Here is a 24,188-nt window from a genome sequence, read left to right on the forward strand (position 1 = left end):
CTCTCTGTTTGTTCCCCTCTTCAGTGCGAAGAGAAGATGCGGCCAGTCAGGAAGACCATACAAGATCTGGACAACCCAGGCACGGGCGTGCTTGGTGGAAGAACTGGAGAATATTATACACAGCTGAGAGGCAGTGAACAGGCAGGCCCAGCTCCATCAGGGTTAGCCTGAAGAAAGAGAGCCCTCCCAGCAGTCCATCTGCCTTGATCCAGGCTGCAGAGGGAGAGAAGAACCACTGGACCTCATCCCCTTCCCCACCACCATTCCCTTCTCCTTTTGTGTCGCATCATTTCAGATTGTAAGCCTGAGGGCAGGGAACCGTCTAATTAAAAATAATAATTGTAAGCCACTCTGAGAGCCATTAGGGCTGAAGGGCGGGGTATAAATACCTTAAATAAATAAATAAATATTTAAACAGGGCTATCATATCACCTCTTAACCTTCTCTTCTCCAGGCTAAACATCCCCAGCTCCCTAAGTTGTTCCTCATAGGACATGGTTTCCGGACCCTTCACCGTTTTAGTTGCCCTCCTTTGGACACGCTCCAGTTTCTCAACATACTTTTTGAACTGTGGTGCCCAGAACTGGACACAATATTCCAATTAGGGCCTGACCAAAGCAGAATAGAGTGGCACTATTACCTCCCTTGATCTAGACACTATATTGTATTGATGCAGCCTAAAATCACATTGGCCTTGTTAGCTGCCTCATCACACTGTTGACTCATTTTCAACTTGTGGTCTACTTGGACTCCTAGATCCTTTTCATACATAGTTTCATTCATCCAGGTGTCCCCCATCCTATATCTCTGCATTTCATTTTTCCACCCTAAGTGCAGTACCTTACATTTCTCCGTGTTGAATTTCATTTTGTTACCTTTGGCCCAGCTTTCTAATCTATTAAGGCCATTTTGAATTTTGGTCCTGTCCTCTGGGGTATTAGCTACTTCTCTTAATTTGGTGTCATCTGCAAATTTGATAAGTATGCCCCCATTTCTGTCATCCAAGTCATTGATAAAGATGTTGAATAGCACTGGGCCCAGGGCAGATCCCTGTGGGACCCCTTTTCTCTTGCCAATGGGATTTGCAGTGTATTCCTGGACTGGATCTCCCAGCATCCACAGGGCCAGAGAGAGGAGGGTCCTGCCCTGCATAGGGCTGCCATTTCATGGGTCTTAGGCTCTGGGAATGTGCTCCTTTGGCCAGTGTCCCTGTGGCTGGGGCTCCAGGGTCCTCAGTCCCTCCTGCCTTCTTCCATATTAACTGCAGGAGGAGCCTGTGAGGGTGGGGCAGGGGGCGGGGCCTTCCACCTCCTCTTACACCATTGGCCAGAATGAAGAAGGGGAGGAGCTTCTGCCTCTCTATTTAGCTCTGTGTGGGGAAGAGAGAGTGAGGCGCAGAGAGAGAGACAAGGAGGAAGGAGAGAGACAAAGACAAGGAGGGAAGGGAGAGGAAAAGAGAGGGAGCAGAAGGACAAGGCCTGGAAGTGGTAGGCTTCACTGCTGTGCTGAGGCCTCCAACTGCCAAGCGCTGAGGTGGAGGTGGCCATTTTGTGTTCCAGCAGCCATTTTGTTTTGCTTGTGACTGTTGGGAATAAAGTTCCAGAACCTTCTCTGAGTCTCAGTTGAACAGAGGCCTCTCTTTCTCTCCTGAGGCTCCAGAGTCAGAAGGAGGCCAGGCTCCTTGGGCCAAAAGGAAGGAAGTGTGTCTCTTTGTGTGTCTTTTGTGTATATTTCCTGAGAGGGTTTTCTTATTACAAAGCTCTGCTCCTTCTGGGGAACATGGGTTTAAAAGGGATCTTAAATGGGGAGGAGAGTCTTAATACAAGCCTTATTCTTATTCTTCTTCACAAATATTGGGCTTTGGCTTCTAAGAGGAGGCTAGTCCCCCAAAAAGGCCAAAAAGAGCTCCTTTGGGAGGTTTTAAAAGTCTCCCCAGTTTCCTTATTAATAGATTTTGAGGCAAGAAGGAAGGAGGCAGACCAGAATAACTCATATTATTATCATATATTTGTACTGAAGGTAGGTCTTTATTCCTGGAGCTGAAAGTGGACTTTGTTTAAATGTTTCAGTCCAGGACTGTATGGAAGGGTTGCAGCTGAGAGACTGAGCCCATGCTTTGCAGGCATAAAGTCCCAAATGCAGTCTCTAGCAGAACTGTCTTCCCAGAATGTGGAAGTGAGATTTCCAGACCCCAGACACACAGTGCGCCAGTGAGTCCTTTGTGTGGGGACTGCGTGTGTATGTGGTGTTTGCTAGAGTTTTGTGAGGTATTAGTTTCACTGGGTTTATAAAATGAGTTTACATACATCTTCACTTCCCCCAAATGAGCATAATCCACGGTTCAATGTTCAGTCATAAGCCTATACATTTATAGATTTTTGTTGTATAAGTGCAACATATTCAGCAGTGTGCATCTTTTTAAAAAATATACATGGAAAAGTGAATTAATTGTCATTTTGACAATAGATCCATTCAGAAACAATGCACCCAAATGTACATACCTCAATTTCTATGTGGCTTTAGCAAGCAGAGGGAGGAGGTGCATACTTCATGCTCCTGCTATGACTGACATAACAAAAACAGTAGTTAAGTTTAGAGAAATAGTATCATCTACAAAAATGAAATAATTATTTTGACCAGTGTCTAAATGGGGAGGGGGCCATGATGAGGGGAGGCCATAGATCAGATCTCTAAGGTAATGTAGCTCTTATGCAGCCCAGGAGCTACAGCTTCTCCACCTGGGACATAAAGCAGGTCCTCCCGCTCCTCCTCTTTGTGAAAGAGAAGTCATGATGATACAGTGACTTTGAGTGCTGCAGGGTTTCTAGCCAAACTAAGCCTAACCCTTGTCTCTTTTCTCAGGAACTTCATCTTGGACACTTTGGACACGGCTTTGGAGTGTCTTTTGTTGGAAGTGACCGAAGTGCCAATACGAAGGCCAAGCAGAGGGAGCTGGGCTCCAACAGAAAGAGGCTTCAGAGGTACAACAACTCTTTGGTAAGTTGCCATCCTGACTGTTAGTTTCATCTGTGTCTGGGCCGGATCATGAAAGCAAGCAGAGAACATACTGTCGCAATTTGGCAGAGAGAGTCCTGGTTAATCCTCTATCACCTCATTTTTTGAGGGGGCTTTGAAAATGTCCTATTTCACTCTCCTCCTCCCACTTTCCCCCTTCTCCTCAGGTCAGTTCAGCTGCTGCAAAATGTGTTCCAAGTTCAAAAGAGTGTGCAGCCCATCAACTCAAAATAGGGGAAAGGGGAGGAGGGAAGGGGGCAGGATCTTTCCCTTTCCAGGAGTCGGAGCAAAAACAAACTTCTGTACCCTTCCTCGCTTGTGTGATCATTATAATTAACAACTTTGGCCATCTGGACCACCTTCTGATGTTACTTGTCCACATGAGTCTTTCTTTCCCAATCTGTGAAATGCTGGGGGATATGGAAGAATATCTCTGGACTTAAATTGAGGGTGGGCCCAGTGGCCCTCAAGCCCAGAGTACTCCCCAGAACTGTTCTTTAAAAAGGAAATTTGCCTCTGAAATTAGGTGAGATATGGCTAAATGATTCATTGGTGACTAAATGTACTATACATGTTGACATAGTCAGTATCTTAATCAATCAATAATATTCCAGAAATGGCCTAATTTATATTGTTTATCATATTATATATTATATTGAAAGAATTTAAGACAAACTGGATCTCAAAGGCTGTAGCTTTTTCTTGCTTGCAGAATTTAAAGTTTATTTCCTGGACTGATTTCTGAAGTGTTGAAATAATATTTGCAATGCACCATGTGCTTTCCTCCCCTTTTGTTTAGTCATTTTCTGGATGAGGGCTATTTTCTGTTGCAGGTGACCTTTGCGGATGTGGCAATATATTTCACTGAGGAGGAATGGAAACTGTTGACGAAGAAGCAGAGACTGATGTACAGTTCTGTTATGATGGAGAATTATGAGAATGTGGCCTCTGTGGGTAAGGAACCTGAATCCATTTCCCTTCCTGTGAAGACTGAGGGCCCTTTCATAATTCACTGTCAGAGCACTATGATTCCACTTTAGAATGATAGAATCAAATACAGTGGTGCCTCGGGTTACGAAATTAATTCGTTCCGCTGTCAATTTCGTAACCCAAAAGGCTTTCGCAAGCCGAATCCCCATAGGCGCTAATGGGGAAAAGCCGCTTTTTGGTGCGAAATCGCGCCGAAAAGCACCAAAAGTTTTTTCGTAACCCGAAAAAACTTTCTTAACCCGAAACAGTTTTTTTAAATTAATTTTTTTCGTATCCTGAAAATTTCGTAACCTGGGTAATTCGTATCCCGAGGTACCACTGTAGTTGAAATAGACCACAAGGACCCTCCGGTTCAATCTTCTGCCATGCAGGAACAGACATTCAAAGCATCCCCAAGAGATGGCTATCCAGCCTCGGTTTAAAAACCTCCAAAGAAAGAGACTCCACCAAAATCTGAGGGTGTATATTCCACTGCTGAAGAGCTTTTACTCTCAGGAAGTTCCTCCTAAAGTTTAAGTGGAATCTCTTGTCCCTGTGGCTTGCATCCATTGTTCCATGTCCTTTTCTCTGGAGTAGCAGAAAGCAAGCCTGCTCCATCCAGTATATCCTTCACTTCTCTAAGCTAAAAATACCCAGCTCCTTAAGTCATTCCTGCGAGAGCATGGTTTCCAGACCGTTCTCCATTTTGGTTTCCCTCCTCTGGACATGCTCCAGCTTCTCAACATCTGTTTGAATTGTGGTGCCCAGAACTGGACACAGGATTATTGCAAGAGAGCCCTAACCAAAACAGAATAGAGTGGCACTATTACTTCCCTTGATTTTGACACTATACTCCTATTGATACAGCCTAGGATCACATTGGCCTTTTTAGCTGCTGCATAACACTGTTGACATATGTTCAACTTGTGCTCTACTACCATTCCTAGTTCCCTTTCACACGTAATTTAATTGTCATAACAACTTCCTGCGGAATCATGAAATTTTTAGTTTTAGTGAGGCACTATTGTTCTCCACTTTGTAAGGTTTCTAAATATCCAAACCTAAACTGCCAATTCTGGAATGTTGTGGGACGCAAGTGCTATGCTTTTAGGGGAGTTTGGTACTTAGCTCAATAGAGTGAAATAGTTTTACTGGGGCAATAGTGACCTCTGGACTCAGCCAATCTATAGCAGTTCCTGAATCAAACAGATCTTCAGAGGCATTTGAAATAGGTTTTTATGTTTTATTTAGGGGTAAAGCAAAACACACAGACACATACATATAAGTGTTCATGCACACACTCAAGAACTAGGTAACAAAGGTGGAGTGGTGAATAGATGTAAGGCTTTGATAATGGTGATACGTTATCTATCCAGATCTTTATTCCAATTGCTGAGGATTTGAAATAAGGAGAGGTCCGTAGTTCCCATGACAGTTGGGGTTGTTGAGTGCATTGAGGTGTTTAGCCATGAAAACAAACAGAGTGTCTATCTGTAACTGGACTGACACCGAAGAACAGAAGTCGGGGCTGATATTTAGACGGAAATTGGTTTCTCCTTGGGGGCAGAAACTGTGGGTTCAGAAAGGTTTATATCACTTTAGAATATTTCCTTTGTGGGGGAAGAATGGTGTGAAACAAACTGAATGCAATGGGTGTTTGATGCAAATACATCAGACAAAAGGCATTAGCTCAACGGCTCTCAGATTCTTGTTGGCTCTGAATTTTGATCGCGTTCACAAGCCAATGTACACTACAATCTGAGGGTGATGCACCCAAATACAGCTCAAAAATATCATAGCAGAGTACGGACGCAAATATCCAGATATAGGCATTGGCAATGCAATGACGACTTTTCACACTTAAAAATAAGTCACAAACACAGTCGATTTCATCGAAATCCTTGGAGCTTCTCTATCTTGAGTTGCAAAATAATACAAATATTTGCAAGCTCTCCTCTCCGACTTCCATCAACTTCACCATCCATTGTACACACAACTCCGATCCAATGCACTCCAATCCTCATGTGAGCTGCATACTGTATTGGTTGTGAGTCCTCTCCTGGTGCCAAACAGCATGAAGCATCCTCTGCAGTTAGCTTGCATCATGCCTTGGGCTCTGACTCAGCATTCAGTGGCCGTCTCACAGGATATGATGCCACCTGTCAATCAAAGTATTTTTGCACATGTTTAATTGAATTTTTTTTTCAACAGTCCTTTGACTATCTTCTTCCACTGATTCCCTCAAGGCAGTTCCCATATGGTCTCTTCTTTGCTAGCTCCTAGGAGTAAGAATGCAACTGTTCAATGGATTTAGGGGCATAAGCATCAGGGTCATGCTTGGGTTACTCACAGCAACTTTATTAATTTAATCTCTAAGAAGGAGGGGTTAATGAGGGCTAAATCATGTGGTAACACCCTCCTCTCTTAAGTCTGATTTTCAGTCTCATCTGTAATTGTCCTTCTTTACAGAAAAACATTTGATCCATGAGAGAGTCCACACAGGAAAGAGGTCACAAAAATGCCAGCATTGTGGGAAATGTTTTCCTTTCCAGTCAGTCCTTGTCATACATCAGAGAGTCCACACCGGGCAGAAGCCTTACAAATGCCAGCGTTGTGTGAAATGTTTTTCTCGGAAGTCAAACCTAGTGACACATCAGAGAGTCCACACAGGAGAGAAGCCATACAAATGCCAGCATTGTGGGAAAGGTTTTTCTCAGAAGTCAATCCTAATGATACATCAGAGAATCCACACAGGAGAGAAGCCATACAAATGCCAGCGTTGTGGGAAATGTTTTTCTCGGAAGTCAATCTTAATGATACATCAGAGAGTCCACACAGGAGAGAAGCCATACAAATGCCAGCATTGTGGGAAATGTTTTTCTCAGAAGTCAATCCTAATGATACATCAGAGAGTCCACACAGGAGAGAAGCCATACAAATGCCAGCATTGTGGGAAAAGGTATGCCTACAAATCAGTCCTTGTCATGCATCAGAGAGTCCACACAGGAGAGAAGCCATACAAATGCCAGCGTTGTGGGAAATGTTTTTCTCGGAAATCAATCCTAATGATACATCAGAGAGTCCACACAGGAGAGAAGCCATACAAATGCCAGCATTGTGGGAAATGTTTTTCTGAGAAGTCAAACCTGGTGAAACATCAGAGAGTCCACACAGGAGAGAAGCCATACAAATGCCAGCATTGTGGGAAATGTTTTCCTCAGAAGTCACACCTAGTGGCACATCAGAGAGTCCACACAGGAGAGAAGCCACACAAATCCTAACATTATATTTGTCAATAACGAATACAACAAATATATTTTCAATCCAGCAGTGCAAAGAAAAGGCCCTTGTGATCTTATTTGTAAAATTTGTCTGTCAATATGTCTCTATGTTTTCAAGTTGGATTTTGTTACGTTTAGGTTTTAATTGCCAATAGTATAGATAATTGCTTTGGGTTGTCAATTTGGCTGGGGATTGTGGGTTGTGGTATAGGTTAGGTAGATGGGAGGTTGGGATTTGTTGCAGCTGGTTAGAATAGTTATGGGAATTATAGCTTTTGCAATGTGTGGGATTTTGGCTTAAGAAAGTTGGAGGCCGGCATTAAGAGAAAGGGCTAGTTTTTGGGAATGGCAAAAGGGGGCCTTGTTACCTGTGGGGCAGAGACTGTGGGAATTGGAGGTGGGGGCTAGGTTTGGAAGAGGGTCATGTTTTTGGTTTTAGGGGTTTTAATGTATTGTTTGGATTGGAGTGGTCAGTTCTGGCTTAATCACTGAATTTCTATGTGTTCTCAATAAAGTTCTTTACTGTTTCAGCACACTGGACTTTGATGCACAGAATTTCTGAATTTGCCCAAAACTGACCCTTTCTTCTCTCCTCAGTTCTCATCTCCATTCCCAGCCATAAGAACAGCAGAGACACACAGACACAAACATACAGGATACACAGAGAGAGCTATATTTCCAAAGCAGAGCCTTCCTTTCCTGCCTTTCCCTCCTGAGTCCAGCTCTGCACCTTGGCCTCCATCACGGTCTCCTCAAAGGAAGAAAGGAGGGAAGGAAGGGGAGGCCACTGAACCCCGGCGCATACCTTCCTTTGCCACAAAGGCCGCCAGCGGAATAAGCAGCACCATCTAGGACCTGGCAATCCCTGCGCATGCTGAGGAGGGGCCTTTGGGACTATATGCGCCTGCACAGTCTCAGCCCCAGAAGCCATTGCTGCCCTCACAGTCTGTTCTGAGGGAGGGAGGGAAGTGGGGAGAGCCCTTGTTCATTCAGAAGAATGGCTGGAGGGGAGAAGCCCCTCTTCTCCCCCCAAAGAAAGGCAGGGGTCCTGCAAGGCCTCCTCTCCCTCTTTCCTTCCCTGCCCCCTCCTTGGGGATTCCTTGGGTCCCAGGTACTTGGGGAGTTATTATGAGACATGAAGGCCGGTGGGACCCTTGGAGAGAGGCATGGCCATGGAGGGGAGGGGGATCCAAAGGTAAAAAGGTCTTTGAGGAGCCCCCTCCCTTGTGGAAAGTGGGGCCGAGGAGAGACCCTCTCTTCTGATGCTTCATTTGGGGAAGAGTTTTGTGCCAAATAGAAAGCATCGCACAGGATAGGATTCAATGGCATTTTTCTTGGGGGGGAGGGGAGTTTTCTCTGGAGTCCTGGGGGAGGAGGCTCTGGGGGGGAGAGAAGAGCCAAAATCCTCTTGGCCAAAGCCAAGAGGAGGGAGACGGAGGGACCTCAAAACTCTGGCAATCCCCTGTCAACCTGGGAACTAGGCTTAGAGACCCACAGGATCCAGATTGGGCACCCCCTCACATACTTACCTTTTCCTTCACAACAACCCTGCAGAGGAGGACCAACAGAGAGACCCACAGCCCCAGAAACACCCCCCCCCCCAGTTCTGGGAGCATACTGAAAGGGTTTTTGACCCCCTTGAAGAGAAGTTATTATTATTATTATTATTATTATTATTATACTTTTTCCTCAATGGAATCAAAGTGGATTACAGTAATAAAATAACATACAATTTAAGAAATACAATTCAAATTCCAAACCCCCAACCCTTCTCCCAATTATAAAAACATTAATCAACCCTTAAAAATCCTATTAAACAGCAAGAAAATTTAAAACTTTCATGACACAATACAGTAAAAAAGTTTTTTCGGGCAAGAAATGGGTCATTTTCTGAAGGAGAGGTGGGAGGGCAGGAATGATATACATCAATAGCAATTTCCATCACACTAACGATGGCAAGGGTCAGGGTCAGGGGGAAGGAGAGGCCAGTCAATAGATCTCATCTAGTCTGGAAAGAGGTCGATCTTAATAGCCTTCCTAAAGGCTTCCAAGGTGTTAATAGGACGGATCTCATCCGGAGGTCGTTCCAGAGTGAACCAACACCTTGTATCTTGCCCAGAAACTAATGGGCAGCCAGTGAAGGGATTTAAGAACCGGTGTAATGTAGGCAGTTCTAGAAGTGTCCGTAACCAACCTGGCTGCCATATTCTGTATCAATTGAAGTTTCTGAACTTGGCACAAGTCCCATGTATAGTGTGTTACAGAAGTCGAGCCAAGAGGTGACCTGCGCATGTACTACTGTTTCAAGGTCTCCCTGCTCCCCGCCCCATGTCTCCAGAAGATCTCACCTAACAGCTTCATGTAAATGTTGAATAGCATTGGGGACAGAATCACGCTTTGAGGGACGCCCGACTTGAGCTCCCTCTTGGACGAAGAACTGTCCCTAAGTCACAGGAATCTGCCTGAGATGTAGGACCTGAACCACTGGAAAGCAGTGCCCCAATTCCCAACTCTCCCATATGTTCCAGAAGGATACTGTGGTCAATGGTATTGAAGGCCACTGAGAGGCCTTCAATAGCACCAGAAGGGTCAGACTTCCCCTTTTCAAAGAGCTGTCGATGCTCAGACGGAGGTCATCGACTAATGTGACCATGGCTGTCTCAACTCTGTAACCCATCCTAAATCCAGTTTGAAACTGATGTAGAAAAATCCATTTCTTCCAAGACTGCTTGGAGTTGAATGGCGACTGCCCTCTCCATTACCTTGCCTAAGAATATTAAGATCCAAACTGGCCTGTAATTGTTTCTGTCCAGAGGGTCAAGGGAAGGCTTTTTGTAGAAGTGGTTTAACCACCGCCTCTTTGAGGCAAGATGGAAGACAGCCTTCCCTGAAAGATGCATTAGTTATATGTTTAGCAGCATCTTGATGGTATCTCCCCCTGGACAGCCAGCCAAGATGCACAAGGATCAAGAGAGCAAGTCCTCTTTTCATACTCCCAAGGAGCTTCTCCACATCCACTGTACTAATGACTCAAATTGATCCAGAATAACAGTATAAGCGGAGGCTCTGGATACCTCTCCTGTCGCCTCTGTCGTAAGGCCAGCATCCAAATCGGCTCTCATCTGAGAGATTTTGTCCGTGAAGTAGTTATTAAAAGCATCACAACAGGCTTTTGTAGGTTCTAATAAAGAGTTCAGGGTTCTGGAAGCTATATATTAAATAGGACAGTGTTGAAAGATATGTAGTTTGGCAAATGGGTGATATAACCCAAGAAAAAGGTTTAGTTCACAGAGACTGGAAGAATCTTAAAGTAAAAGTTGAAAGAATAGATGTGTATATGCAGAACATGTTCACGTCTATAAACTTCGCTGTCAAACATACTGGTGGCGACCAGATGACAGACAAGCGTTGGTGGGACCCCAAAAGCCATCAACCAACTGGAAAAGGAGATTCAACAGAGGGAAAAAGACCAAAGATTGTGATGAACTATCTAGAGAACGGGATGATTTTGATAAGGGACACTTTACTGTCTACAGAAGAAGATGTAAAGATTGCTCAACGCACTCAAGGAATGTGGTCCAGTGAAACAGGAGGAAGCAAAGACTTTTTACTAGATGAGGTGTTAAGTCCACAGCCGGTAAAAAGAAACACGTGGTCAGTTACAAGGACTGATCCAGAGAAGACTCCTAAAAAGGACAAGGATATAATTGAGTTGATAGACTAGAAAACCAATATATTGTTGTTTGCCATTAGTATAATGGAAGATGAAGTATTTTCAAAACCATACTGGGAACGGGGCAAAGTAGTTGGAGATGATGCTCCATCAATAAGAGAAAAGGGCTAAAAGATTAAATATGTTTGATAAAAACATTTAAATGGAACATATAAAGATCTAAAGTTGGGGAAAAAAGGTTATTTAAGTATTATTAAAATATTAAAACCCAACAAGTGATGGATATAATGTTCTAAACATATAAGAAAATGATGGTAAGTTGTTATAACAGGTAGAACTGATATTAGACATATGTTAAAAAGGGGAACATACAGGAAAATACCAAAGATATTTAAGTTGGAAATGGTTATTGATAAAACAAGTATATGAAGTATATCACATGTGTCACCTGATGTGTGTATAATGTTATATATAATGGGTAAGTATAATTGATAACTGGGAGTTCCTTGGACCATAGAACCGTTTGGTTCTGTGTCTCAATGAACCTATTAAAGGGGGGAGGCGTGTGACGGACTGACTTACAAACCAGCCAATCAGAAGCCAGAGACTCTAAGCCAATCAGGTGCTGCCTGAGGAGTTTGAAGATTCCGCTTGGCAGTTGGGTGGAGTCAGTTAGGGTTTGCAATCCTGAGGGATGAAGCGGGAGTTCAGTGGGAGATAGTTATAGAGAGGATGGGAACAGTAGAGTCCAAGAGAGGACTGGGTTCCCATAGTTCCTGAGGGATGGTTACTTAAGGAACTGCTTTGTCCAGAGAGGGACAGGATTAGTTCTGGAGAGTCTAGAGGAGAGAGACTCAGTGGAGCCAGACTCAGGAATAGGGCTTTGGCTTACAGCATTTCTTGAGTGATAGTATAGCCTGCGGGGCATAGTTGTTGTTGTTGTTGTTGTTGTTGTTGTTGTTATTATTATTATTATTATTGAGTTAAAACCAGCCCTGTATATATGTAAAGAAAGAAGACATAGTAACAATTCCATCTCAAAGATACCTTTGCCTATTCTGTGTTAAAAATAAACTTATATTCTTGTTAAATCAGCCGCTTGGTCTGTGTTTTACAATCCATCCACACGACTGTCCTTCAAACACCCAAAGAAGTGTCAGGTCAAAATAGAAGAGATGATTGTGAATTGTTACATCATCTATTAGAGATTTAAATCTGGATCTAGGTTTTTTCCTTCCCAGATGAACTTTTGCAGGTCCTTCTGCCGTTCTAAAAATGGTTTGTCATTAAGAAGGATAGGTATAGTCTGCAATGAAAATAGTAATTTAGGCGGTACGTTCGTTTTAACTGCCCTGATCCTACTCAAGAGGGACAGGTTGAGTTTAGCCCATCTATTGGGATCTTGGTTGATATCAACCCATATTTTCTTGTGGTTGTTTTTAAAGAGGTCTCGGTTTTTAGAGGTGAACGCAACACCTAGATATTTGACCTTTTTCCTACTTTAAAGCCAGTCTCCTCTTGTAGATTTTCCTGATCGTTCTTTTGTAAAATTCATTGGTAAAATGTTTGTCTTATCCCTTTTAATCTGGAAACCTGAATGCTGTCCATATTCCTTTAATTTATAGCGCAGGGGATTAACACTTTCTATTGGGTCAGATAAGTATATCACCACGTCGTCCGCATATAGTTTAAGGTTGTACTCTTCCTGTTTTATTTCCAGGCCTTTGGTCTTCTTATCTTCTTTAATGCTAGGACTCAGAGTATCTAAAGTGGCCATAAATAACAAAGGTGAGAGGGGTATCTCTCATTACAGGTAACGCCTTCATTTTCCCCCATCAATAATAAGCCTCGCTGTTTGTTTTCTATAGATTGCATCTATCCAGATGATAAAGCTATCTCCTAGAACCATTTTTCTTAAGGTTTCCAGCATGAAGTTCTAATTGACTTCATCGAACGCCTTTTCGGCCTCAAGAAAAATTGTAGCAGCTTTTTTATCTATTTTCTTCTCATAGAAGTCTATAATATCTAGTAAATTCTTTGTGTTGTTTCTAAGGTGCCTTTTTGGGAGGAATCCTGTTTGGTCTTCCTTTATGATATTTTGTAGGGTTTTCTAAAATCTTTCTGCTAAGACCATTGCAAAGATTTTATAATCGTTGTTAAGGAGAGAAATCGGTCTGAAATGTTTGACCTCCAGCACCTCTTTATTTTCTTTAGGAATCAGTGCAATATCAGCTATCTTCCAAGAGTCAGGCGTTATTCTTTGTGAGAGTCTATTCGTGATTTCTACTAGGGGTTTAATTAGCTCTTTCTGTAAGCTCTTGTAATATATTGCTCTTAGGCCATCCGGCCCTGGTGCTTTGGACGCCTTGGTTTTACTGGGCAGACTCTTCTGTTTTGCGACCCAGGAGCTTGCTCTAAACATCTTGTCCACCTCAAGGAGAAAAGATTCATTATCTAGGTCCATAAATTCAGCCAAGGCCGGTATTATCCTTTTATATAGATCTTCATCCTTCTGTTCAGGAAGACCTCTTATTCTAAGACATCGCTCCGTAAATCTTTAATCTTAAATCTCTAATTTAATTTTTTCTGCTGTATCTTCAGTATGTTCTTCTGTTAATCTCTCTATCTCTTTTCCCAATTTTTAATATTCTTCCTCCAGGAATGTCACTCTTTCCCTGGTTTGTGTTAATTCTGATGTTATCTTTTCCAGAGAGTATTTATGTTAAGCAACGGGGTGGACATTAAACCAACAGAATCCCCAGACTTTCCCTAGTCTTTAAGCTGAGGCAAATACATTCGATGTGGTCCATCTTATGGATAGGTACCCTGGCCAAAGCAAGATTGTATGCATGGACCAAAGCGACGTCCCCTTACCTGCTCACTGACGGAGAAAGGCCTGATCCCAGGTGGCTGAGCTATCATCATCCAGCCAGGTCTCCGTGAAACAAGCCAGGTCAGCCTCTTCATCCAATAGGAGATCATGGACTATCTGTGTTGTATTTTTGACTGACTTGGCATTACACAAGAGCAGGGAAAGGGTCTGTGGTTGGTTTGGTATGCTCTCCAGCCCTTTTGGGATAGCAGGGTGAATGGAAGGGGAGAGAGATATTTGTCAGGCTCCTAATTGCAGCCCTTCTTGCAACACAAAAGGCAGTACTTTGAAAAAGGAACAGCTTTTATTGAAGAAGATACATACAATAGAAGTGACTTTTTTGTCAGGAATGAAAGAACTTATAAACCTATCACTTTTCTAACCATATCAATTCACTCCACCCCATTAACCAATAAATTATTAATTGGATAGCCTTTTCCCACGCAGTGTCCTCCCATATGGGATTCTGGCAGCATTTCTAAAAACAATTAAGCTCTCATGTGCCTTGGACCATAGAACTCAGCCACACAACAGTTTAATTAACATTATGGCTTAACGATATGTGTGTGTGTGTGTGTATCTATATATCTATATCTATCTATCTATCTATCTATCTATAGATATAGATATATACATATATTATGAAACCTCAGCCATCCGAATCTAATACGATACCATATTTTATATATATATATATATATATATATATATATATATATATATATATAAAATTAAAATATAAGAAGCATAAACCCATAACAACATAATACAATATAACAATACCAATAACTCTCTATGTTCCCCCTCCTTTTACAGGGACCAGTCTTTTAAACTCCAGCCTCTGTTAGAAGGGTGATTCCCACACATTCCAATACTAGCAAAGAAGCACATTCTTTATCCATGATCTCCCTGCCTCTTTCTAGTATCTTCTACTAAAGCAAATATTAAAACATATTATTTTAACCCACCATAAATCCCAGCTATCTTAACTCTAACTTAAAGCTAAACCTATAACCCTTATGTCATGAATCCCTAAATGAATAAATGCATGAATGAAGGGATTCATGACATATTGTGACTTCAGGCTGGTGCTCCTTACCTGAATGGGACTGGCCCATTGTGATCTCAGGCCGATGCTCCTTGTCTGCTGCCATGAGATGGGACCATTGTGAATTTGGGCTAGTGCTGATTTCCTGAAGGACTGAGATGTGGCCATTTTGACTTCAGGCTTCTGCTCCTTGGGTGAAGGATTGAGACGGTGCTATTGTGACTTCAGGGTGGTGCTGTAAACCTGAAGGATTGAGACTGTCCCATTGCAACCTCTGGCTGATGCTCCTTGCCTGAAAGATTGAGACAGGAGAATTGTCACTTCAGACTGGTGCTCTTTACCTGAAGGACTGGGACTGGCCCATTGCGTGTCAGAAACAGTGTATAAGGGTTCTGTCATAAAGAGTAAAAATATTAGGGTTTGGTAATTAGAGTTAATGTAGGAGTGATAGTTGTAGTTCATAATAGGCAGTGTAGAGTAATGAGTTATAGAAAGCATGTAATGGAAAATGATAGAAGGACAGATGGAGTGGCTTTCAGATGAAGGAGGGCGTTTGGAGAGGGGCTGGGGTTGCAGCTGTAGATGGTTATCAAGGAGGAGTGAAGCTGGCTTGGGAACACCGCTCTTCAAGGTGAGGCTGTCTGGGAGAAGGGAAGGGAAGTATAGACAAGCTTGGTATCTATGCAACCTCCGCTTGTGTTGCTTTATCTTGGGAATTGGGGGCAGATTTAGGGAGGGGTTGAGCAAGTTCCTTTGGACTTCAGACTTTGCAAAAAGGTGTTAATGGATGTTTCTGCCTGGATTTATCAATAAAGCTTCTTTTGTTTCAAATGGGTTTTATTTTTTGAGCAGAGGACTGACTCCAGATCTCACCGTTTGTAAAGTCTCACAGTTTTAACTCCAATGGAGACCCAGGAACAAGAAGACTCCTTGGGGAACCCGGTGGTTCTGGAGATCCCGGAGGTGGAGGAGCAGGTGCCTTCTTCAGAGAAACTAGGGCCAAGCCCAAGGCTGGGAAACCTCCTGAAGCTCATACCATCCAAGCCACCACTGGAGGATTTAGGTTTCCAGCCCCAGACTGGGGAAAGGAAGGCCGTCGGGGGGCAGAGTGACAGCCTGGGACCTGGCAGTGGGGGAGTCGCTTGATAGCCACCCCAGGACAGAAGAACCCCAGGTAGATGTTTATCGAATGGAAGAAGACATAAAGGAATTAAAGGACCGTATGAAGTGGATGGCGCCCAAGTTAAAGATGCGGAGGAGGAAGATGTCAGAGGTGAACCAAGGGCAGCTGATGCTCCTTGCCTGAAGCATTGAGACTGTCCCATTGTGATGTTTGGTTTCCAAACTCTTCACCATTTTAGTCGCCCTCCTTTGGACATGCTCCAGTTTCTCAACGTCCTTTTTGAATTGTGGTGCCCACAATATTCCAGATGACCAAAGCAGAATAGAGTGGCACTATTACTTCCCTTGATCTAGACACCATACTTCTATTGATGCAGCCTAAAATCGCATTAGCCTTGTTAGCTGCCGCATCACACTGTTGATTCATGTTCAACTTGTCGTCTACCTGGGTCTCCCAGATCACTTTCACACGTAGTTTCATTCATCCAGGTGTCTCCATCCTATATCTGTGCATTTCATTTTTCCGCCCTAAATGCAGTACCTTACATTTCTCCATATTGAATTAAATTTTGTTAGCTTTGGCCCAGCTTTCTAGTATATTCAGGTCATTTTGAATTTTGATCCTGTTCTCTGGGGTATTAGCTACACCTCCTAATTTGGTTTCATCTGCAAATTTGATAAGTATGCCCTCATTCCTGTCATCCAAGTCATTGATAAGGATGTTGAACAGAACCCCACTGGACACCCCACTGGTCACTTCTCTCCAGGATGAAAAGGAGTCATTGTTGAGTGCCCTTTCTTTTCGGCCGGTCAACCAATTACAAATCCATGTAACAGTTTCCTTGTCTAGCTTGTTTCATGTTTTTGTTTTATATACTGTTTAATTTGGTTAACTGCTATTAGTGAATTGCCAAGAGTGGCCACCAGATGGCGATCCAGGATAGAAGTTGGTGAGAAGCCCAAGGAGGCTGCAATGCCCTGAGTAGCCACAAGAGGGCGGCGTTGTATTAGGAATGTTCTTGATTGATAAAACCGAAGTCTATGGGGACTAATGTGATTTTCCCATTGGCTCCCATTCCTGAGGGGGCGTGGCCTCCTTCCCTTTACCTGGACCTTCCTCCGCTCCCATTGGCTGCTGTTCACCCCCCTCAGTTGCCCTGAAAGCGAAAGGACCACTGGAAGGAAATGGGGGGACTTGCAGCGCTGCATTGTGGGAAATTTGCAACTGGGGGGTTTGCGGTGTTGAAACAGAGCAGAAGTGAAGCTGCATTCCACACCAGACCAATTCGGAGTGGAATCGGAGTGAGCTTGGAAGCGGTTCCTCCTTCCATTAACCCTAAAGCTTTGTTATTAGGAATGGTTGAAGATAATCTGGATAAGAAACATGGGAAAACCTTAATGTATATGGTTTCTATCGCCAGGATCCTGTATGCAAAGAAATGGAGATCGAAAGAGCGGCCCAGTCTTGAAGGATAACTATTTTCACCAAATTCAGAATTATAATAAAGGGTAAACCGTTCCAACAACAAAGTAAACCAATTGATTTCTTCCAGCATGCTTTCAGAGAGAGAAAAGTAATGATCTCTTTAACCTCTAAGATAGTATCCCAAGATCTAGCTGATAATAGCATATAATTATATCTCCCCATTTCTTCTTAATGTGGTCTAAGGCTTTGCACCAGTCCTTAGAAAGAGTCTCCCAGGAGCCTTCTTTAATCCTACAGGAGAGTTTATCCATTTGTATCATTTCATATCAGTAAACAGACCATCTTCTAGAACTTACACTTCAAATGGACAACTGAACCGACAGAAGAGAAGTGGATTGCAAGAGAGGACTAAGCTTTATAAATCAATGGTGGCGGAAGTCTTTTAGTGCAGAAGATGAGAACGTTAGAAGAAGTAGTTGATAGATTAGCAAGGTGTGTAGAAGATGTAGATTCAGAGGCAGATTCGTAAAGAGAAGAGAGAAGAGTAAGTAAGTGAAGATGGTTAGAGTATGTATGAACAAGGAGGAAGAGACACGGAAAGTGTGATTAGTTGGATGAGTGAAGTAAGAAAGATAGAACGAGCGGGGAGCTGATCTGAAGAAGGAATGAGATGGGAGAAGCCAAAGAACTGACTGTTGAACCTCTGAGGATAAAAGGCTGCATACAAATATTGGTACATTATATACCTTGTCAATGTAACTGTCGGTTGTTTTTTAGAAAGACGTATGTATGTATGTTTTATTTTAAACTCTATAAACGTTGTTTAAAAAGAAGAAGAAAGGAATCACGTGTGATAACACAAAATGTTGTCGCCTGAATTCGCATCGTTGGACCCGCAGTGGCTTCGGATCTGAGCTGCAAAGAGCTGCAGAAACCTCCGTGTGAGAAACACGGTCTTTGAGATTTCACAAGGCTCTGTGGTTTTGGAAACAAGAAGCTAATTACCATAATTATTGTTGTTGGTAATAATAATAATAATAATAATAATATCCCATTCTCCCTCATAAAGGGACACAACTGGAATTACAAGTTTAAGAGAACAAACTCTCTTTTCCTGGCGTTTGCACCCATTGCTCCATCTCCCGGTCTCCTCCGCTGGGAGGAGGGAGAGCGTGGCATTCTGGGAAACACTGGCGGTTGGCTTGGAGCCTGAATAGGGTTCTAGAAGGCTGGTGGCTTTGACCGTTGGCTGCTTAGGAAGAAGAAGGGCTCCTTCTGGGTTTCCTTCGCAGGAAAGGGAAGATGGGTGCCTCAAGATGGCGATGGGGGGCAAATTTGGTTCCTCTGAGAGAAGGATGGCTGAGGCGGAAAAGCCCCATTTTGGAGCCAAGGATGGGGGTCTGGAGGGTCTTCTGTAGGGAGGCAGCTTTGGGGGCTGGAAGCAAGGAAGCCCCCCCTCCCCTTTTCTCCGGCTGCCAGGCCTCCTCTCCTCTCTTGGGAGTCTCTGTGGGGCCCTGAGATTTTAGAGAGGGATCCAAGAGAATCAAAGGGAGGCTCTTAAATCCCTCCACTTGCAAGATACAAGGTGTTGGTTGTAACCTTTAAAGCCCTACATGGCTTGGGTCCAGACTACTTGCAGGATTGCCTTCTTCCACACAATCCTCTCTGCACTGGAAAAAGTCTCCTAAAGCCTAAGAAGACTAGATTGGCTCCAACAACCCAGAGGAGCTTTTCTTCTGCCACTCCTAGGCTTTGGAATGACCTGCCAGAAGAGATCCATCACATCACCACCTTAGAAGCCTTTTAAAAGGCTGTTAAGCGGATCTCTTTCAGCAGGCCTTTCCAGATTAGACTTTTCACTGTCACTGACACTGTTATTGTTAACGATAACCCAGCTACCCTGCATAGATAGAAGTTCTCCCCTCAGCCTCTCCACCCTAATGTTAGACCATTTTATCTTTCTCTTATCTGTATTGTAATTTATCTTACTTAGAGCCCATAGAGACAGGCCAAAACAAAGCTCCTTTGGATAATAATAATAATAATTTGTTTTATTTATATACCGCTATTCCAAAGATCATAGCGGTGAACAGCAAGTAAGCTAATTAGCAAGTAAGCTAATTTGCCCCCAACAGTCTGGGTACTCATTTTAGCGACCTCGGAAGGATGCAAGCCTGAGTCGAGCTTGGGCCCTTTGCTGGTCTTGAACTCGCAACCTTGTGGTTGTGAGTGAATGGCTGCAGTACAGGCATTTAACCACTGCGCCACCAGGGCTCCATTTGGGGCTCACTTTGGAGGTATGCTATTTAAATGATGCATGTGTCCTAAGAGGCCAGAAGCCATGACAAAGCAATGCTACAGTCCTAAGGACTGGGGTACAGCTTTGGTGCAGCTTCTGGCCTCTTAAGATGCATGTGTCTCTGAACAGCATTCCTCCAAAGTGACCCAAAGCAGCTTTATTTTGGCCTTTCTGTTCAGGCCCATAATTTACTTCTATAATTGGGACTGGGGTGCAGGAGGGAGGGTTAGGGTTTGGCTATTATTTTAAATGTATATTGTATTTTATTACTTTTTCTTGTAACCCACCTTCATTCCTTCGGGAAAAGGCGGGATCTAAATATATCATCATCATCATCATCATCATCATCATCATCATCATCATCATCATCACCATCTTCACCCAGAGTTAGAGGGCATAGGAGTGGAGTGGAGTCATCACTGTTTTATATAATGATCCAGAAATGCATCTGTCAGCAGCCTTCAAAGGAGATAGAAGGAGATGACATTGTAGATTCTTTTCTGTGTATTAAGTGAACTTTGGATAGAGTAGAAGAATGTAAATTGAGTAACAAGATAGAAGTGTAGTAGTAAAGTAAATATGAAATAGAGAAAGAAAGGAAAGTTATGATACATGGTAAAGTATAGACTAAATTAGAAGTGAGGAAGCTGAAATAAGATCTTTCTCATTCTTCTAGAAGGGAGAAAGAAAGGGAGAAAGAAGATAGAGGTGGTAAAAAGAGAGGTATGTAGTTGAAGGTATGTGTAAGTGTAGAAGGTAGAGGATAGAGTTGGGTAGAGTGGAATGATGAGAAAGAGAGTGGTAAAGTTATGAAGGAGAGAGAGAGAAAGGAGGAGAGAGGTGGAAAGAATGAGAAAGAAGGTAGTAGGGAGGTAGGATGACATGCGGTTTAAAGAATGGAGGAGGTAGGAAGGAGAAAGATGTAGATGGAAGAAGTAGATGCTAATAATAAGAACAAAAAAAGAATAAGTGTGATGTATATTTGAATCGTAATTTTATTGATTATATGGTTGTTTATTCTGAAAACTAAAAGAATTTGAACATTATTTACAGTTTGACCTCAGTATCTGCTGAGGTTTGGTTTCAGGACCCCATGAAGTAACCAAAATCCCTGGATGTTCAAGTCCTATTACAAACAATGGGGTTGTAGTATGATGTGTCTTACATAAAATGGCAAAATCAAGGTTGGCTTTTGGGGGATATATTGAGATGCAGAATCTGTGGATCCTGAAAGCTGACTGTGAAATGTTAAAATGCAGTTGAAATCATCCTATTAAGAGAAATGCAACCCATGTAATTGGACTCATGGAGAAGTGGTCAGATGGAACCAAGGAGAATGTGTTTCTTTGGTTGGTTTCCCTGGAAAGAACTGAGAATCTTGGCCAAGGAGGGAGTTGAGTCAGTTGAGGCTGAGAGAAGGAGGAGAGACCTCAGGACAAGAGCATTTCTCTGGGTTAGTTTGCCTGTTTCCTATTTTATATTAGTGTTTTGAATACTGTCTTTCTTACAGTGGAACCTACTCCTGCTTTGTGAAGGCATCACAAGTTGGACTGGTTGATCTCACCTGAAAGCATCCTTCTTATTCATTCATTCCTATTGTACGTTCTTTGAACTGTATGGTTGTGTTATTTATTACATTTCATCCCACCTTTCTCCCATGGGTGGGTCTCAAGGTGGCTTAGGATACAAAATAAAGAATGAACAAAAGCGTTGCTTTAAAAAGAACACATGCTAGTAAAATAAGGATACTGCTATTCCTTCGGTTGGAAGTTCGTTCTCCAAGATCTGCAAGGGATAATCTACAAATGTTAACTGGGAGGGAAAGAGGACATTGGAGGACAATGGCTTGGAGTTATATCACATAGACAGTAGTGAATGGAGACTTCCATGTTAGTGGGTTGGTGAATCTGCTCTGTCTTTTAGTCTGAGCTCTCTCTGGTGCTGACTCTATTTTGGAAATGGGCTCCAGCCCCATGGATGAAAACCTGGAGGAAATTCAATGCCCCAATAATATGGAAGTCACAGTCTGTCAAAGTTTACATGAACTGTGTGAAATGTGGTTTTGGTTTTGCTGTTGTCTGTCCTGAATTTCCCATCTCCACTAAATGACCCCAAGATCAAGCAAGAAGAGAGCAGGAGAAAACTGTGCCTCCTTCCACTTTCTCAACCCCATTTAGAAATGTATGGACCTCTTCCATGGCAATGCTTAGACACAGCTTTGCTCCTTAGAAAACACAAGGCTTGTAATCTTTCACAGAAGACATATTATTTGGGAGGCAGTTCAAGAAAAATCCTTCCAGGAAGGTGCCCCAAATTTCTTTTCTAGGCATATAGGCTGGTGGGCTTTTTCATCCACAGTTAAACGGTGGAGGTGGCCTATGACAAACCTCCTTTGAACACAGACAAATGAAGAACTGCCTTCAACTTGACCACTAGCGATCCTGCTAAAAGTTTACATGATGAAGAGAGTTCTTCCTGATAGATCCTATGATGCTTCTCCTTAGTTTCACTTAATTTGCTGAGGTAAAATTGTATTTATTTGTTAGACTGTTCTTATACTTAAAACAAAAATCTTCTCCAGACAATGGTCTTGGAAAGAAGAAAGGTCTCTCCACAAAATTGTCTGGCCTTAAGATGAATGAGAAAGGCATAATGTTAAATGAAGAAGAGACAGCGATCGTGACCCAGAGTCCAAAGCAGAAATTTTCTGACCCAGAGGAAGGGATCCATGTGAGTCTGGGACACTTTTATGCAATAGGTTCTTGGCCTTAGGAGAGAAGACGCAATATGGAAAAGGGGCACCAGCTCATCTTTCTACTCTTTGTTCAAATGGACAGGTTTTCTCTGACCTACGGAGTCAAAGCAGCCCATTTGGATGTTGAATGCGGATTGGAGGATGACTCACATTTGCAGCTGGGATCTTACTGGCATGGCTACAGGAACATGGATCTCATAGAATCAGAGGACGACCTGGAACTAACTGAGAAGGTACAGAAGAAGCCTATGCACTTTCCATGTGTTTTAGAGTTGGGCTGTCTTGGAAAGAGAGTTAATTATTCCTTCCCACTGAGAATTTATCCTTAAAGTAATGGAGGTCAGAGCAGGGGAGCATTAAATCTGCCTCAAACTTTTTACTGAACTCTCTTCCCCCCAATAAATTCAATGCCTTGGACAGTCAAGATTAAAACCAACATGGATTCACTGTCCCACTAAGATGGAAACGACTAAGGGGGTTAGACACAGTGGGATGCAGACCTTTGTCTCTAGTGAGAGCCGTTCGATGAATTTTACGAGGCAAGTCAAGTTTATTTACATACCCCCTTTCTAATGGGAAAATGTATATAAAGTGAATTCCTTGCCATGATAAACACAGATTTAGGCTACAGATACAAGGGAATATTTGATTATACAACATTTTTGTTGGAGATTTGGGATATCTGCATTGCATATGTAAACAAAACTAGACACATTTCCTGTTAAACTTCCTGCATCTATTTGTAGAAAGGTACACAAGCTGAAATGATTTGTCTTGCTGGGATTTGCTGTTTTAGTTGATTTGGAGATAGTTATACAAACTCATTTTTTTTTGTTTGTTGTATCATTACCTTTACGTAACTGTTACTTCTCATTGTTATTAATACAGAATGACAGGGAGAAAAACTGTGCAATCACAGATCATGCGTTGTGGAGTTCCTATTACAATGGATCAACCATTAATACCATAATGACCATGTGAATCAGATGTGTCACCTACAAGCTGCTCGCAGAAAACAATGTTCACATCACGTTCAAAATCACGCCTTCCAACGCTTGCTTGCCTTGCTCTGGTAGGGGACTTTTAAAAAACATGTGGGATATTCTTTTCTTTTTGTGTATTTTCCCATCCAAAGATCCTGGAAGTTGAGAGAGACAAAACGCCACAGGAGGAGCATCTCCAAACCCAGCATGACTACTACTGAATTTGGTCAAGAAAAAGAAGCAGGAAAACAAGCGCTTGAAAGAGAAAAGCTCACAGGTGCCACAAGATCTCTTTGCAAATTTAAAGAAGAGTGATTTAAGTCGGGTAAACCTATATTCTAAAAATATGGCAAATTAAAATAGAAGAGCCGACAGCCTTTGAAAACAATTTGAAACCAAACACATGCACAAATATGGATTAAATCCAAAGGCACCGGGAAGCAAAAAGCCAAGTTTTATTTGGCATTCAATGAAATCGGTGTTGGTGCCAATTGGACCCCTGAAGGCGCCCTAGTAGAAAAGGCCCTCTCTCACATCCTCCCACCATAAACAGAGCCCACTGGAGGAACATGGAGGAGGTCCTCTCCAAAAGACTTTATTTCTTAGGCAGATGGGTCCATAGGAAGCACTCCTTCAAGTACTGGGGTTCCAAGCCATTTAGGTCTTTAAATAACTAAGTGCCTAGTTCAAATCGTAGCAGATGTAGTTTTGCAAACTTGCAGGAAGCAGTTAATGAAACCTCTTG

The 24,188-nt window shown here is 42.7% G+C and overlaps 1 protein-coding gene across 1 annotated transcript in view; it reads left to right on the forward strand.

Moving 5' to 3' along the window:
- Positions 1 to 24,188, forward strand: part of LOC149301496 (uncharacterized) — a 303,670-nt gene that overhangs the window by 22,946 nt on the left and 256,536 nt on the right. The window contains exon 3 of the mRNA XM_089484296.1: positions 6,553 to 7,253. Coding sequence (XP_089340422.1) covers positions 6,553 to 7,253 — 701 coding nt within the window. The remainder of the gene's footprint in view (positions 1 to 6,552; positions 7,254 to 24,188) is intronic.

The sequence above is a fragment of the Sceloporus occidentalis genome, unplaced genomic scaffold (genome assembly GCF_023333645.1).
Source record: "Sceloporus occidentalis isolate IW3139 unplaced genomic scaffold, rSceOcc1.0.p SCAF_21, whole genome shotgun sequence".
Lineage (NCBI taxonomy): Eukaryota > Metazoa > Chordata > Lepidosauria > Squamata > Phrynosomatidae > Sceloporus > Sceloporus occidentalis.